This window comes from Typopeltis vanoorti, chromosome 14 (genome assembly GCF_054136105.1).
Source record: "Typopeltis vanoorti isolate ZY-2024b chromosome 14, IOZ_Tvanoo_1.0, whole genome shotgun sequence".
Taxonomy (NCBI): Eukaryota; Metazoa; Arthropoda; class Arachnida; order Uropygi; family Thelyphonidae; genus Typopeltis; species Typopeltis vanoorti.
Window position 1 is genome coordinate 40,583,950 of NC_143562.1, and position 16,547 is coordinate 40,600,496.

Below are 16,547 nucleotides of genomic sequence, written 5' to 3' on the forward strand. Positions count from 1 at the left end.
ACCTCTGTACCGAGCCTTGATAAGACCTCATCTCGACTACTGTACCCAGATTTGGTCACTGAGGTTTCCTCTTGATGGGGAGTAGGTGGAGAGGATCTAGAGGCGAGTGACCAAGATGACCAACATGAACCTTATGAAAACAGGTTGAAGATTTTGAAGATTTGTGGGTTGCAGAAATTAATTGATAGGCGGAAAAGGGGAGATATGATTGAGACATTCAAATTGCTAAAGGGTTTCTATAGGATTAATTCAGAGGATATTTTTGAGATCAGGACTGGTGGTGGGAGAACTAGGGGACACCTATGGAAGCTGGGCAAGAGTGTGGTTAGCAAGGGTGTTAGAGCTGGGTTCTTCACTTTACTTTTAGAATGGTAAATGAGTGGAATAAGCTGCCAGAGTCTGTCGTGGGTGCTATGACGGTGAGTGAGTTCAAGGCAAGGTTTGATACTGTGAGAATGTTGTATAGTTGTGTGGACATGATGCTTAGGGCCTCCCTCGATGAGTGTAAGGACTTCCTGGAGTCGCCCATAATAATAATAATAATAATAATTATTATTATTATTAGTAGTAGTAGTAGTAAAAAAAAGATAATAATTATTATTATTATCATCTTTTTTTTACTTAACTAACCTGGAAACTCTACTCTTTAAATGAAACATACCTTTTTCAAGCCATTTCAGGCATCCAATAAGCAAGATGGTTATTTCCCAACTTGGCAATGAAATTTGACAACACAAAACATCAATGCCCACAATGAGATTTGAACCTGCAGCTTTTGGAATTACCCTGCATGACATTGATGACACACACACACACACACACATATATATATATACACATTGTTATATCTTCAGTCTTTGGCATGTCTTATCTCTCATTCTTTTATCTTATACTTTATCTTTCATTATTAATTTTTGTATTTTACTTATCAGTTAATTCGCTTGCCGACAAATTTGTATCATTTAATGACTGCACCAGCCGGCAACTAATTCTGATATACTATCCAAGATTTCATAGAAAGAAAATACAGGGATCATGAAGTATGCAGTCATGGTCCCGTTTCTTATATTATTAGTGGATTCCCCTCTTATGCACGGTTCGTAATTTTCCAAGCGGTAATTCAATCCACAGAAAGCACGACAAACTCATTTGATTACTCATAAAGAAATATGTTTATTTTAGCACAAAACATAAAGATACATGTTAGTTAAACCTTTAATTAAAATAGAGTCTGGGTTCCCTCCCTTTCTTAATTTAACACATCCAAAATTTCTACACTGTAATCCTTTACACTGACACAAATTCTTTCACTTATATATATATATATAACTATCCTCAGACTCTGACAACATATACTAAATTATCTATTCACTATTACACATGCAAATTACATATACATACAAGGTAATTCAGTAACTCTGACATAGATTTCTTGAGACAATGCTCCTCCTTATATTTTAGACTTAATCCTCCCGCAAAATTTTAGTAAGCATTCAGTTAGGTTTTAACAGTACAACATTATTATTCTTTAGACACAAACAGTTCGTAGCCTCGGTCTCCTACTTGGCTCAAGCCTAAGATGCCTTTTCCTTAGATATAGACAAAATGTCCAAACTGCAGACAGTTCTTGTAACACTTCACAGAAATGGGCTGTGCTCTTAAAGATCAGTTCTCCTTACTCCACAGCTACTCCGATATTAATATGAAAAGATTTCTGCTTACCGTTCTTGCTTTATCTGGATATTTGGATCTCCTTACTGTACTTTCTTTAATGGCGGCTTCACCATTCTTTTGTTCCACACGAAACGAAACACTTTTACACTGACTTATACAATGACGTTAACTCATCAGTGGCCCTTTCTTCTTAGGAATCTGGATGTATTATAGCTGCAGCTTTGATCCATGTAGCACACATAGCAAGGGAAGACTCTCGCTATGCATGGCGGCAAGCTCTTCACAACTATACAGCCTTCCGCACAGAAAACCAGGTACCGACGAAACAAGAAGAAAAGAGAGCGATTCAAATCCCCGCCGAAACCTATATACTACAAAACAGCGCCCTCACTCGGTGGTGTCGTCATACGTACGGCGGCTGCCGATTTGATTCTGTTGCCACAAAATGCCTTTGACATGGCCAAAAACTATTATTCGCTTGTACACATCTTTTTAGACCTTATACATGATTTTCTACTTTAATAAATATACAATCATTCTCTATTTGGTTTATGGGATACTTTAACATTGCTTAGAATTTACTAATCTGGATATACACATGTTTCTTGGGTCATTAATGAGCACATTTTATGTTTGGAGGCATAAGTATGTCCTTATCCACTCCTTCTGAGCTAACCCTATGTTGGGTCGGAAAAGGGAGATGACTCATCACATTTTCTCGACACAACAATATAGAGAGAGAGAGAGGGAGAGAGAGATATGTTGTAAAAAAATATAAATGAATAATAATAAATAAATAAATAGCCAATGAGAAATAAGGTCCACATAAATAGTAAATGATTACTGGTAATTAATTTACGGAATTAACAACGCATATAAAGTAAATTAATTAAAGATAACTTTAATGAATCACTTCTATATTTCGACAATGTCACATTGTCATCTTCAGGAACATAAAGATATGGTATGTGCACTACAGGAACTAACAAAGCAAATGAGGCAGAAATTAAGACACTAATTTTGTTCCTAAAGTCCTAATGGTGCCCTCTTGCGGGCTAATTTGGTAGTCTTGGCCGTTGGGCTGAAGTTCTCATAATGAAAGTCTCCCAAATTTGGGGCAGTTTCATGCACCCAAATTTGTTGAGGTTAGGAACGTTTTTTAGAGCTGCTGAAGATTCTTTGAATAATCTTTCGTATTTAAACTTGCTGCGATGGATTATTTTTGTCTTCTTCCAACGAATTTTATGGTGGGTATCTAAGGCATGGTCTGCCAGCCCAGAGCGGCTGTACTGGTGAAACCGGATGTAGTCTTGGTGTTCTGAAATCCTGATATTTGTTGTTCTGCCTGTTTGGCCAAAGTAGGACAATTTGCAGCTGCAAGGGACCTGGTATACACCAGGTAGGTCTAGGGGAAGTGGTTGGTCTTTGGTAGAGCGGATAAGGGATGCCAACTTTTTATATGGTCTGTAACAGGAAGTAAGGTCATATTTCTTGAGGATATTAGTTATTTTTTCAGAGGTGCCCTGGATGTAGGGGATAGTGATAGACTTGGTGTAGTCTTTATTGTTGAGGGGGGGAGGGGGGTTGTGGTTTTCAGGTTTTAGTATTTTTTGGATTTTTTTGGGGTTATAGCCATTGGCTAAGAAAGTGTTGAGGATGTGGTTTAGTTCTATAGTCAGGGCCTTGTCATCTGAGCAGATTAATTTTGCCCTGTTATATAGTGTTTTTATCACCCCATATTGTTGTGAGGGGGGGGGGGATTGCTGGTGAATGTATCTGCCAGTGTGGGTGGGTTTTCTGTAAACAGAGAAAACCAAAGATCCATCAAGCTGGCGGGTGATTAAAGTGTCTAGGAAGGGTAGGGTGTTGTTTTCCTCTTTTTCTAAGGTGAACTGGACTCTGGGATGTTGGTTGTTTAAGTGTGTTAGGAAGGAGTGGAGTGAGTCTGAGCCATGTGGCCAAATAGCAAACACATCATCCACATAACGAAGCCAAATAGTGGGTTTTTGTGGGGCGGAGTTTAAGGCTTTTTCTTCAAATGTCTCCATAAAGAAATTGGCCAAGGGTGGGGAAAGTGGTGAACCCATGGCTGTCCCCTCTATCTGTTTGTAGAACTTTCCTTGCCAAACGAAATAGCCTGAGTTCATTGTGAACTGAAATAGGGCTGAGATATCGGGAGGAAACTTGGCTTGGATGAGCTCAAGGGTTTCTTTGAGTGGGACATTAGTGAATAGGGAGGAGACGTCAAAACTGACCATTATGTCAGTGTGTTGGAGTGTGAGGTTTTCTATACTGGCTTTAAAGTGGGCCGAGTTTTTTATGTATGATGGTGTGTTGCCAGTGTAGTGTGTGAGCGTTTTGGCTAAATGTTTGGCTAATTTATATGTGGGGGAATCAATGCCATCCACTATGGGACGTAATGGCACATTTTGGATAAGTTATCCAAAAACGAATATACAGCCCTACAAGAATTAAAAAACAACAAAAAAATAGTAATCACCAAAGCTGATAAGGGAAGCGCCACTGTGGTACTCAATCAAAAAGACTACAAAGGTAAGCTAAATTCTTTAATACGAGACCGTACTACTTACCTCCCCATTGAATATAATCCGACCAGCTCTCAGATTAGAACTATCCACAGACTCCTTAAGAAAGTCACTTCTTGGCCTGTGGAAGTCACCAACAAGCTTAAACCTTATAACTCTAGACCCCCCCCGATTATATGGACTCCCAAAAATACATAAACAAAATGTGCCATTACGTCCCATAGTGGATGGCATTGATTCCCCCACATATAAATTAGCCAAACATTTAGCCAAAACGCTCACACACTACACTGGCAACACACCATCATACATAAAAAACTCGGCCCACTTTAAAGCCAGTATAGAAAACCTCACACTCCAACACACTGACATAATGGTCAGTTTTGACGTCTCCTCCCTATTCACTAATGTCCCACTCAAAGAAACCCTTGAGCTCATCCAAGCCAAGTTTCCTCCCGATATCTCAGCCCTATTTCAGTTCACAATGAACTCAGGCTATTTCGTTTGGCAAGGAAAGTTCTACAAACAGATAGAGGGGACAGCCATGGGTTCACCACTTTCCCCACCCTTGGCCAATTTCTTTATGGAGACATTTGAAGAAAAAGCCTTAAACTCCGCCCCACAAAAACCCACTATTTGGCTTCGTTATGTGGATGATGTGTTTGCTATTTGGCCACATGGCTCAGACTCACTCCACTCCTTCCTAACACACTTAAACAACCAACATCCCAGAGTCCAGTTCACCTTAGAAAAAGAGGAAAACAACACCCTACCCTTCCTAGACACTTTAATCACCCGCCAGCTTGATGGATCTTTGGTTTTCTCTGTTTACAGAAAACCCACCCACACTGGCAGATACATTCACCAGCAATCCCCCCCCCCCTCACAACAATATGGGGTGATAAAAACACTATATAACAGGGCAAAATTAATCTGCTCAGATGACAAGGCCCTGACTATAGAACTAAACCACATCCTCAACACTTTCTTAGCCAATGGCTATAACCCCAAAAAAATCCAAAAAATACTAAAACCTGAAAACCACAACCCCCCTCCCCCCCTCAACAATAAAGACTACACCAAGTCTATCACTATCCCCTACATCCAGGGCACCTCTGAAAAAATAACTAATATCCTCAAGAAATATGACCTTACTTCCTGTTACAGACCATATAAAAAGTTGGCATCCCTTATCCGCTCTACCAAAGACCAACCACTTCCCCTAGACCTACCTGGTGTATACCAGGTCCCTTGCAGCTGCAAATTGTCCTACTTTGGCCAAACAGGCAGAACAACAAATATCAGGATTTCAGAACACCAAGACTACATCCGGTTTCACCAGTACAGCCGCTCTGGGCTGGCAGACCATGCCTTAGATACCCACCATAAAATTCGTTGGAAGAAGACAAAAATAATCCATCGCAGCAAGTTTAAATACGAAAGATTATTCAAAGAATCTTCAGCAGCTCTAAAAAACGTTCCTAACCTCAACAAATTTGGGTGCATGAAACTGCCCCAAATTTGGGAGACTTTCATTATGAGAACTTCAGCCCAACGGCCAAGACTACCAAATTAGCCCGCAAGAGGGCACCATTAGGACTTTAGGAACAAAATTAGTGTCTTAATTTCTGCCTCATTTGCTTTGTTAGTTCCTGTAGTGCACATACCATATCTTTATGTTCCTGAAGATGACAATGTGACATTGTCGAAATATAGAAGTGATTCATTAAAGTTATCTTTAATTAATTTACTTTATATGCGTTGTTAATTCCGTAAATTAATTACCAGTTATGTCTAACCAACGTATAAGTCTTACCACTAGAATAAATGATTACAGAGTGGCTATATAGTAATGACCAGATGAATTTACCTGTTAAAACATGAATCTTATGTACATTTACACATTTAGAGAACACATCAACATAATCTGTAAACCTAATTGTCTCTTTTCTTTGCTGGGGGAGGCATATAGGTCTAATTACTATGGAATTCGGTGACGGCAAATGAGTTTATGGGTATGGAGTGCTGTTATTAAATTGTAGGATAGGGCTGCTATCTAGATTAACTTCCCTTCCTCACTGCAGCTGATGAAACCACCATCATCATCATCAAATTCCTGACATGTACCCTCAAGGGATGTACAGGATATGACAGTACTACATGAAAAATTTGAATCATTACTGACTTCCTATCTACAATTTTTCTCCAAATCAGTCTGTTACTTGTCCAGACTCCAAGATTATCAGATCTTATATTTCTATTGTCTAAGGCACTTTGTACTGTATCAATCCACCCATATCTTGGTCTTCCTCTGGGTCGTTTTCCTGCCAACCTGGCAGAGAACACTTGTTTTGCTAATCTTTCTTCACCCAAGTGACCATACCACCTGAGATTAGCTCTGCTAACGCATTCCTGGATGCTAACAGTATCAAGTTCTTTCCAAATATTCTTGTTTTTAATATGATATTGCCATTGATGCCATCTGTTCACGCCTCTCATCTTTCTCAGGACTCTCATATCTGCGGTCTCTAGTCTTTGGTCAAGTGTTTTACTTCTGACCCAGCTCTCAGATCCATAAGTTAAAACTGGTTTGAACACTGTCTTGTATACAGCTAATTTAGTGTTCTGACTAATTTCTCTATTATTCCATATGAATTTATTCAATTGACTTCCTACCATACCAGCTTTGTTGATTCTGTTGTCTATTTCCATATTTAATTTACCATCCTCACTAAAAATTGTGCCTAAGTAGCTGAAATGCTTTACTTGTTCCACAGGTTCTCCGTTCAAAACACGGTTGATATTTTCAACGATTCTACCTATTTTCACTGTCTTTGACTTTTTATTGCTGACCTTGCCATATCTATTACAACAGCTATTCAATTTAGTCAGAGAATCTTGCAGACTTGTAGCGGATTTATTTAGAAATATAACATCGTCCGCATAAAGCAAAGAGCTGACATTAACATCTCCAATTCTGATATCATGTTTAAAACCACTACCACTTTCTTTCATAATGTGATCCATATAGATAATAATGAATAATAGAGGGGATAATGTACATCCTTCTCTCACACCAGATTTAACATTAAACCATCTTCCTGTACTTCCTTCAATTCTAACTTGCAACTCAAATAAAGACTAAAGTATTGCTTGATATAATGCCCCATTGACACTATATAACTGTAGTGTATTGAATAGCTTCTCTCTTGGCACCTTCTTGTATACCTTTTCCAGATCAACAAAACTTAAATACAGATCTTCGTTATATTCCCATGCTTTCTCAACTATTTGTCGTAAAGTGAAGATTTGATCCTGACACTGACATAAATCTTGCCCAGAACACTCAGCAGGGAAATACCTCTGTAATTTTCACATTCAGTTTTATTTCCCTTTTTATATATGGGTACTATTAGAGCTCTACTCCAATCATCAAGAATTCATCCCTCTGTCCAGGCCTTCTGAACTATGCAGTGCAGCCACTGTAAGATTTTTATACCACCATACTTCAGCATTTCTGGTCGAATATCATCTACTCCTGCTGCCTTTCCAGATTTCAAGCCTTTGATGGCTTTTTTTACTTCAAGTATGGATATGTATTCCTGACTGTATCCTGTTGAGTGTTTTTTACCACTGTGCTATCACTGCTTGTTTCATTTAGCAATTTTTCGAACTAATTACTCCATACTTCAAGGATATCCTTTTCTCACATTTTCATATCAGCTTTATCATCTCTAACTTCTTTTACAGCACTCTTTCCTCTATTTCTAAGCTTCTTCAACAACCTCCAGAATATCTTACCACCTTCTTCATATTTATTTTCTATGTTCTTGCCAAAGTCCTCCAATGACTTTTGTTTAGCTAGTTTTACACAGTGTTTAGCTTCTTATATTTGTCTCTGTATTCTCTAAGAGCACAAGCTGACTTATTTACCAGGAACTTTTGATATGCTTTCTTCTTTTCCTTCACTGCCTCTTTAACTTCCTATGTCCACCATGGAGTTCTGATTTTTCTATCCTTGCAGACAACCTCACCACATGCCTCTGTGGCTGAATCAATCAGGGTTTTCTTCAAGGTTTGCCACTGAATCTCCAAGATTTGGTTCCTGTTCTCAAACTCTTTCATTTTTTTTCAATGATCTTTGCGTATTTTTATGTTGGAACATGGTGTTAGTAATAACCAGTCCATGTCCTGAGCAGAAATCCAACAGGTATTTGCCATTATTATTAGCTTTGCTCTTTTCTCCAAATTTTCCCAAAATATTTTTGTATGTCTCACAATCATTTCCTACTCTGCTATTCAGATCCCCAACAAGGGACCAACTTTTCCTTTTTCATTGTGTCAGTAGCTTTCTCTAGAGCCTCAAAATATTTCTCCACTTTTACCTTAGTAGAGCCTTCTTTGGGACCATAGGCACAAATAAGTCTCATTGTCCAGTTCCCCATTCTGATATTTGCCCACATCACTCTACTTGAGACTGCCTGCCATTCAAGAAGATTTGTCTCATATTTAGTGTTGAATACTATGGCTACCCCTTCTTTTCCTTGATTGTCATTGCCTGAATATAACATTTTGTATTTATTGCTCAGAAAGATCTCACCAGTTTTTGTCTTTTTTGTTTCAGTCACCCCTAAACGGAGGCCTTCTTGTTTAACCGGGTGACGTCCCGTTAAACAAGATGGCATGAAATTTTGTCATGTTGTACTATCATTTTGGTTTAAGCCAATAAGAATACAATTTGGTGTGCTAAATCCCAAATTGCCAGCCCATCCTCGTTCGTTCAGTATTCAGGTAGATACCCAACAGAGTGCACCACGAGAAGGTGAGGATTGGACATTAGGTCAGAAGCCCTGGTCAGTTCTCCGCATTCCTTTAAAGGCTATGTGGAGGTCTCCTCTCAGTTATACAACTTTGACCCTTAAGCACCCCACTGATGAAACCAAGCAGTATAATTTTTTCTCACTTTATTTCTCAAACTTCAGATCCAGACATAGCTTACAGTCTTTTTCTAGTCAAAACAGAAGATCACACAAATTTTGGAATGGCAGGTCAATTGGTGGAATTTTTATGACAAACATTTATGTTCATACTAATAAAATATATCCAGAACTGAAACCACTTAGAAACAAAGGAAGCATATAAGATTAATGAACTATAATGGTATAATAAGTGTTAAACACGTTTTTTTTTATTATTATCATTATTTGGCATCTCCAGGGAGTCCAAAGACTCATTGAGGGAGGGCACCTGCTCTACAACTGCTTCCGCCACTCATTCACTAATTATCCACCAACTGACTGCAACTATCTCAACACCATCTATTGCCAACCACCACCACTAGTTTTCCCACAATCACAAACATCCATGCCCACGGTGGGATTCGAACCCACAGCCTTTTAGCTGGAGAGCGGATATGCTAACCACTCGGCCAGCCAGGCTGGAAATCAGGTAATGTATCTTAAGGATAAGCAAAACTGTTGTACTGTGATTAGGTTCTTTGGAGAAGTGACCTTAAATGACAATCCACATTTGCATCTTTCTGATTGCCATGTTCTTGACAATTTTATTCCTCTCTTTATTTACGTTACTAGGATGGTGCACTATCTCAAGAGCCTCAAGAAACAATTTTTAAAATTGGATCACTGCAATAATTTAGCTGTGTCAGGTGAAGGCTGTCTTTATTTACTGCATATGAAATAAGGCACGAACTTTGATGGATATTAGTTTATTGTAGCGTTTTGCATTCTGAATAATAAAAAAAAATTATTCTTACAGTTTCAATGCAAGGGCACTACATCTGCAGCTAATTGTGTTTATATATATAAAAGAGGAAAGTAGCTTGTACTTGTCTTTTGTCTGTCTCAGGTGTTTTGAAAATTTCTCTACAGGTTTGTGGATAGTTTGTATATGATATTGCTCTTAAAATATTTGCTAATTTTTCATTTTCAATGGTGCCTTTTAAACAGGACACAGCAATATTGATAAACCTTGGGTTTTAAAAGTGGGGTCTCTAAAGTTCAGAGTACTGTTGTTTTTTCAATAAATATCTGATTAATATCAGGTAATGTTGGTTGGAAAGACCCAGGATTGAATCCTATCTATGATGTGAGGAACCTTTATCAGGTGTTTACAATCAAATATTGAGTTCAGCTGGTCTCAAATGGAAGTGTAGGGTTTTTTTCTCCTGAAACTTGTGTTCTTCATCCCTCAAAACAGGCAAACCAGCCAGAAGAACACACATAATATACAGACATAGGACACTCTGGGAATAAGGGATAACCACCCTATTCCATTGGATTTGGTTTGAAATGCCTGCATAGTAAAGTATGTCTGTGCATGAGTGTAAATCAAAAAGGAAGAAATATTAGTATACTTAATGTGAAAAATATGCATGTGAGAAAGCTTTTTTTTTAATACCAAGGTATCTAGGAAAGTTTACTAACTCAAGGTGAATTTAATATGGAGATGGAAACTGTTAATTTCAGATAAGGTAACAAAGTTGTTAACCGTGTGGCAAGATGATGAATATATCATCGACATATCTGAGACAATTTGGGTTTTAACGAGATTTTGTTGAGTATTTGTCTTAAAAAGATTTCAAGAAGTTGGCAATGTGGGAAAAGCCCATTGCTAGACCTGCAGCTTCTAAATAGCACTGTTTATTAAGTATAAAGTAACTTGAAGTATGGCAATTTTGAAATAATGAAGTGATCTGAAAACACTAGTGAACAACAAACAGATGTCAAAATGGATTAAGAAGTTCATTGTTTAATTTCTGAATCACACTTTGAATGCTATAAAGCAGTCAACATGGGAAAAACAATGCCTATAAAGGAGGGTAAAATATGGATATCTAGTATAATGATTATTTTGAAAAGTGAAACAAAGGAACAAATGAGACATATGGAAAAGAAAATCAAAATCACTACTGTTTCCAGATAAATAACTTTATTTAAAATTAATTATCTCAATATTTCAACCATGGTATTTAGGTCACTGTCATAAGCATAAACATATACTAACTACATAATAAAAAAATAAACACATGCTAACTAACTTAGCACATTTGAATAAGACTAAAGTTCTATAATAATTAATCAACATGATATGACTTCTGTGTTAAAAAATGCAATAAACAATTAATGAATTTATTATTGAAATTATTTCTTTTAGCTAAGAGTCCTGTTAGTGAATTCTTTTTTTCTTATGACTCTCTATAATTTGAATTTTAAATTACATACATACAAACAGAACAAACAGCTAGTGAAAGGATAATTATCACTTGGCCTAGAAGCTCCTGGTTCTAATATGATGCCAGCTACTTGGGAAGCCAATTAAGTTTTCTTATACTGTAATTTCATTTCAGTATAAAAGTGCTAATATAAAATAAAATGTTTGTTGCTATCAATTTCACATTATCATATTAATGTTCATTTGCTATCCTTTGCAGGACTTCAAATGTTCTTTTTGATTGCATATTTCATATTTCAAATATTATTTTGGTAGTTTAAATTTTGGAAACAAAGAATTTTACAAAGAAACCAATATATCTTTTTAAAATATCAAGGGGAAAAAAACATACTTTACCTTCATGTGAGCATTTCAAGATACTTTCAGAATTAATGCGTTCCTCTTTTAGCACATCAACATAAATTTCCTTTTTATCTTGGACATCTACATTACAAGTAAAATGATAACGCTGCTCCAAGCATATATTTTTTGTAAAATTAACTTGGAACCACGGTGACCTAATAGACTTATATATTTTTTGACATTTTTGAATATTGCACCACTTCCATTCCTGATCACATCCTACACATTTTGTCCTATCATTATGAAGACACTGACGGTGCCTAGTTTGCACACCTTTACCACACACTGCACTGCAGTTACTCCATAAAGTCCATTCTGACCAATGATTTACTACCTGAGACCATGCTAAAAGATAATAAGATAACAAAAGAAAGCAATGAATAATTAGCATAAAATGTAAATAACAAATGCAATTAAAAACCTTTAAAACGATGAGCAATTCCTTTGTATACTGTTAATGATACAATATATTATGTATCAAAAAGTAGTTAGTGTTAGTGGTACAATAGTGGCCTGTTTGGCTGACTAATTATCTGCTCTCCAACCAATAGGGTGTGGGTTTAAATCCTGCCATAGATATTTGAGATTGTTTTTAGGTGGTGGTAGATGAATTTCATTACTCAGTGTGGAACTGTCACCTCCCCACCTCCCCATACTTACTGGATACCAGAAGTGGCTTGAAAAAGTTCCATGTTGGGTTTCTAGAGCAGGGTTTTCAGATAAAAAATAAATTTAAAAGCTTATAAAAATTAATAAAAGTAGGAAAAAAATCCTTAGCATACGTGTTACTAAATATGTGTACATCAGCAATAAAAAACAAAAAGATAAATTTTTTTTTATTATTACTAACATCAGACACTCTCATGCAATGTGATCATCAAAATGCACCTTAACCCATTCACAGTTTCTGCACTCACCAACCATTCACCATGCAAAGAACCTTGCCCTCACTCTTTTGCAAACACCCTCCTTATACAGGGATGACCCCTTGCTCTTCCCTTGTCTTCCTCTTTTCTATGAAAAATTTCTTCTACATTAATCTGGTAACGACTCCTTACTAACTTATACATCTCAATCATATCCTCCTGTCCTTCTGTTCACAAGGTTTTGCAAGTTGCATTCCCTCAATCAGTCCTTATACACCATTCCTGACATCAACTTAGTGAACTTGCTCTGGAACCTCTCTCTAAGATATCCTCATCCCCCCCCCCCTGAAAACTAGGCAATCGAATCTGTGAATACTATATGGGGCCTGATCAAGGCCTTATACAAGGGAACCATAGCCTCTTCTTCTGCATGTTAAGGTCCTCCTCATCAGTGGCATAATCCATTGTGATGTTTTTACAATCTTAACATGCAGCACTCCACTAGTGACCTTCCTCCTTTGGAATACTGCTCCTCCCATTCACAACCTGCTGATACCTATCCAACTTGCTAGTCAGCTTCTCATGTAGCAATATCAAAGGTCTTTGAAAAATCCAAGTATACCACTATATATGCATCTCTCTCTTTTCCAGTGAATCTGTTATCTTGTTACAGTATGTAAGCAGATTACTAAAACCTGATCTTTCCTTAACACATGGAGCATCATAGAGAATGCTGCTATTATCGACCCAATTCTGAATCCTAGTCCTCAACATCTAATCTAATACCTTAACAACTCCAAACAAGTAGAATGGCCTAATCTGTAGCCTCAGCCTTATTTCTGTTAACACCTTATCCCATAAAATATAATGCTATGAATTTCAAAAGACTAACTTTTTTTTTTTTTATGTTGAGCCCATATATGAGAGGCTAGTTAAATATGGCAAAACCTGAATGGAGGTGCTACATAATATATTAAAGTTATATTAAATTATTATGCACAATTTATCTAAATAAATTACTAATCTTAATCATATCAAAAACACTCCCTCCCCCAAAATAATAAATAAATAAATAAAAAATTCTGGGACATACATACATAAATGAAAAATGAAAACTAAAATTTCGTCCAATAAAAATTTTTTTGTAATCTCTCTCTCGGGACATTACTTACTTGAAAAATTGCAAAAATATCTTAAAATATATTAATAAATGCTTTAGTCAGTTTTTTACCTTTCATATTTGTCGAAGAACATGAAATTACTTCCTGCTCCCAACTGGAACTTGAAGGATGTTCTATGGTTGTGCAAGCTTGCTGATGTTTGTTCCATCCACAATACGGATCAACTGAAGTTAAACAATCTCTGTAGGAAAGAGAAAACTAGCTGTTAATTTCTCTAAGATAATCATTTCTAATTAAATACAATTAGAGAATATATTTTGAATCTACAGCTACTAATCTGTCACAAAAAAAAAAAAAAAAAAAAAACCACATCTAAATTGGTTATCAGATATAATAATACTTTTAAATAAAATTGCTATTTTTGAATGGAATCTTTTTATGCCTATAAATGCTATGCATCTTTTTTTTTATTATTATTTCACTGTATGAATTGGCATCGAATAAGGAAGGCTGGCAGAAGTTTCTGAAGAAGGCCAGGGCCCATACAGAGCTGTCAAGCCAATGATAATGATGAAGGTGATGAAATTATATCACATTAATTCTGCAACTGAACATTGTAAAAATCAATGTTGATTAGGCAACTTCATAATTACATATGAAACAGCATCCGATATCAATTTAATAACTTCAGTTAAATAAATAGTCCTTCAATTTCAGAAATTTTATCAAATGCACGCAGCATTTGCAATGCTGCGTGCCATTATCTTACTTTGTTAGCTGTGGTTTAAAAAAAAAAAGTTAGCTATAACCCACTTCCCTATTTTAAATCATCTCTTGCATTGCCCACGAAACAAAACAAAAATAAACAAAACAAACAAAAAACTGCAGAAAATAAAATGGATTCCAAACTGCATTTTAATGAAATAATACCTAATTATACCAGTAGCAAGGTTATATCATTTCAAAATAGTCTGTTAAGAATTTGAATTGTTCAAATTAAACAATTCCAGTTGTTTAACTTGAAAATATATGCAACCTTTCTTGATGCAGCAGAAGGTACCTCATTGATTGGGATCATTGTTAATGTGAAGGATTAAAGAAAGAGGATAAAAGGAAAAGGGGACAATATATAAAAAAGTAAGGTAGAGAATTAGTAAGACAGAAATTTCATTAACAATGGTTCATACTTTTTACTTCTGTCAAAATATATATTTTTTGGTTCAAGAGCGCCAAAGAAAGAAAGCATTTTTCTTTTCTTCAAAATTTGAGTATAATGACAACATGAAAAGAACCTATATTGAAATAAAAAAAAAAAAACTTGAACAAACATAACAATATATCAGCTAGTTTCATGTGCCAATAGGTACATTTTGCCAGGAGCATGATTATAAGAGTAAATATCTAGAAATGTATAACATATTATTATTGTTGTATGGGCACCTCCGTGGAATCTGAAGACTCATCGTGGGAGACCTAAACTATCCATACAATCTGTCATACCTCTCCTTGAACCTATTAATAGATAAAGCACACAACTGACTCTGACAATCTATTCCATTCATTCACAACTCTCCAAGCAAAAAATCTAGTCCTCGCACCCCTACTTAGCCACACCTTTATGCAACTTCCAGGAATGATCCCTCTAGCAACTTAAATGTCTCTATCATACCTGCTCTTTTTCTCCTATCAACCAACTTCTACAATCCACACACACACCATCAATCTATCTTCATAGAAAACATTCCAGACCACTCACCATCGTCACTTGCCTTTCAATCTTCGCCACTTCCTCATCCTCAAGAAACCCAGGAGACCAGACTTGAGCATAGTAATCCAGATGTGGGTGTATCACGGCCTTATAAAGAGGAATAACAGCTTCCTTATGTCTACTTGTTAATGTGTTCTTCAATAGCCAAGTAATCTTATGGGCTACCTTAGCAATATGTCTTTAAAACTTGAACTCTCTGTCTACTACCACCACCCCTAAATCTCTACATTCATCTATTTCTTGGAGTACAGTGCCATTAATGTGATAGATTTGTAATCTATTTATCTCAAGCATAACTTTTATATTTTTCCACATTAAACTGACACCCATTATCTTTTGTCCATACTGACAGCATATTTAAATCATCCTGTAAGCTCTCCAACATTGTCTTGATTAACTATACCCTACCTAATTTCAAATCATCAGCAAATAACTGAATATTTCCTTTCAGGTTATTTCCTATATCATTTATATACAAGTTAAACAGCAACATCACAGTAATTGTTAACAAACAGACTGTGGGTGACATCCAGTGGCTTGGAGACATGGCATTAGTATTAAACACATGAATTAAATCTTTCAATGAATGAATGAGTGAGTGAATTCATTCATAAAGACATAAGGTTTGATGTATTTATAAACATGTATTTTGATACCCAGGGATTCATGTTTTTATCAACTTTTTTTTTTACTATTGATTTTTTTTCTTCATTACAGTTTTTAATTTGTCTTGATGTGAATATTGTCTATGAATATGAACTATAAGCTTGAGTGGGAAAACACTCAGGCTTTTAGTTAATAAATAGTAATATGTATTGCTATTTCATTTTTGCTTTATATTCATTCTAACAGAAAACAGTAATTTCTTTCCTTATAGTTCTAATTATTTTATATTTTAGTATTGTTTATAGCATATACAGGTTAATTTATATTAACCTATATATGCTATAGGCTAATATAAATTGGCTCATCTTTCAGC

The 16,547-nt window shown here is 36.1% G+C and overlaps 1 protein-coding gene across 1 annotated transcript in view; it reads right to left on the reverse strand.

The window, feature by feature from the left end:
• LOC150099390 (semaphorin-5A-like) overlaps nucleotides 1-16,547 on the reverse strand; it is a 129,376-nt gene that overhangs the window by 17,440 nt on the left and 95,389 nt on the right. Inside the window, exons 12-13 of the mRNA XM_090404337.1 lie at nucleotides 13,911-14,041; nucleotides 11,808-12,158 (exon numbers count right to left, since the gene is read on the reverse strand). Coding sequence (XP_090260463.1) covers nucleotides 11,808-12,158; nucleotides 13,911-14,041 — 482 coding nt within the window. The remainder of the gene's footprint in view (nucleotides 1-11,807; nucleotides 12,159-13,910; nucleotides 14,042-16,547) is intronic.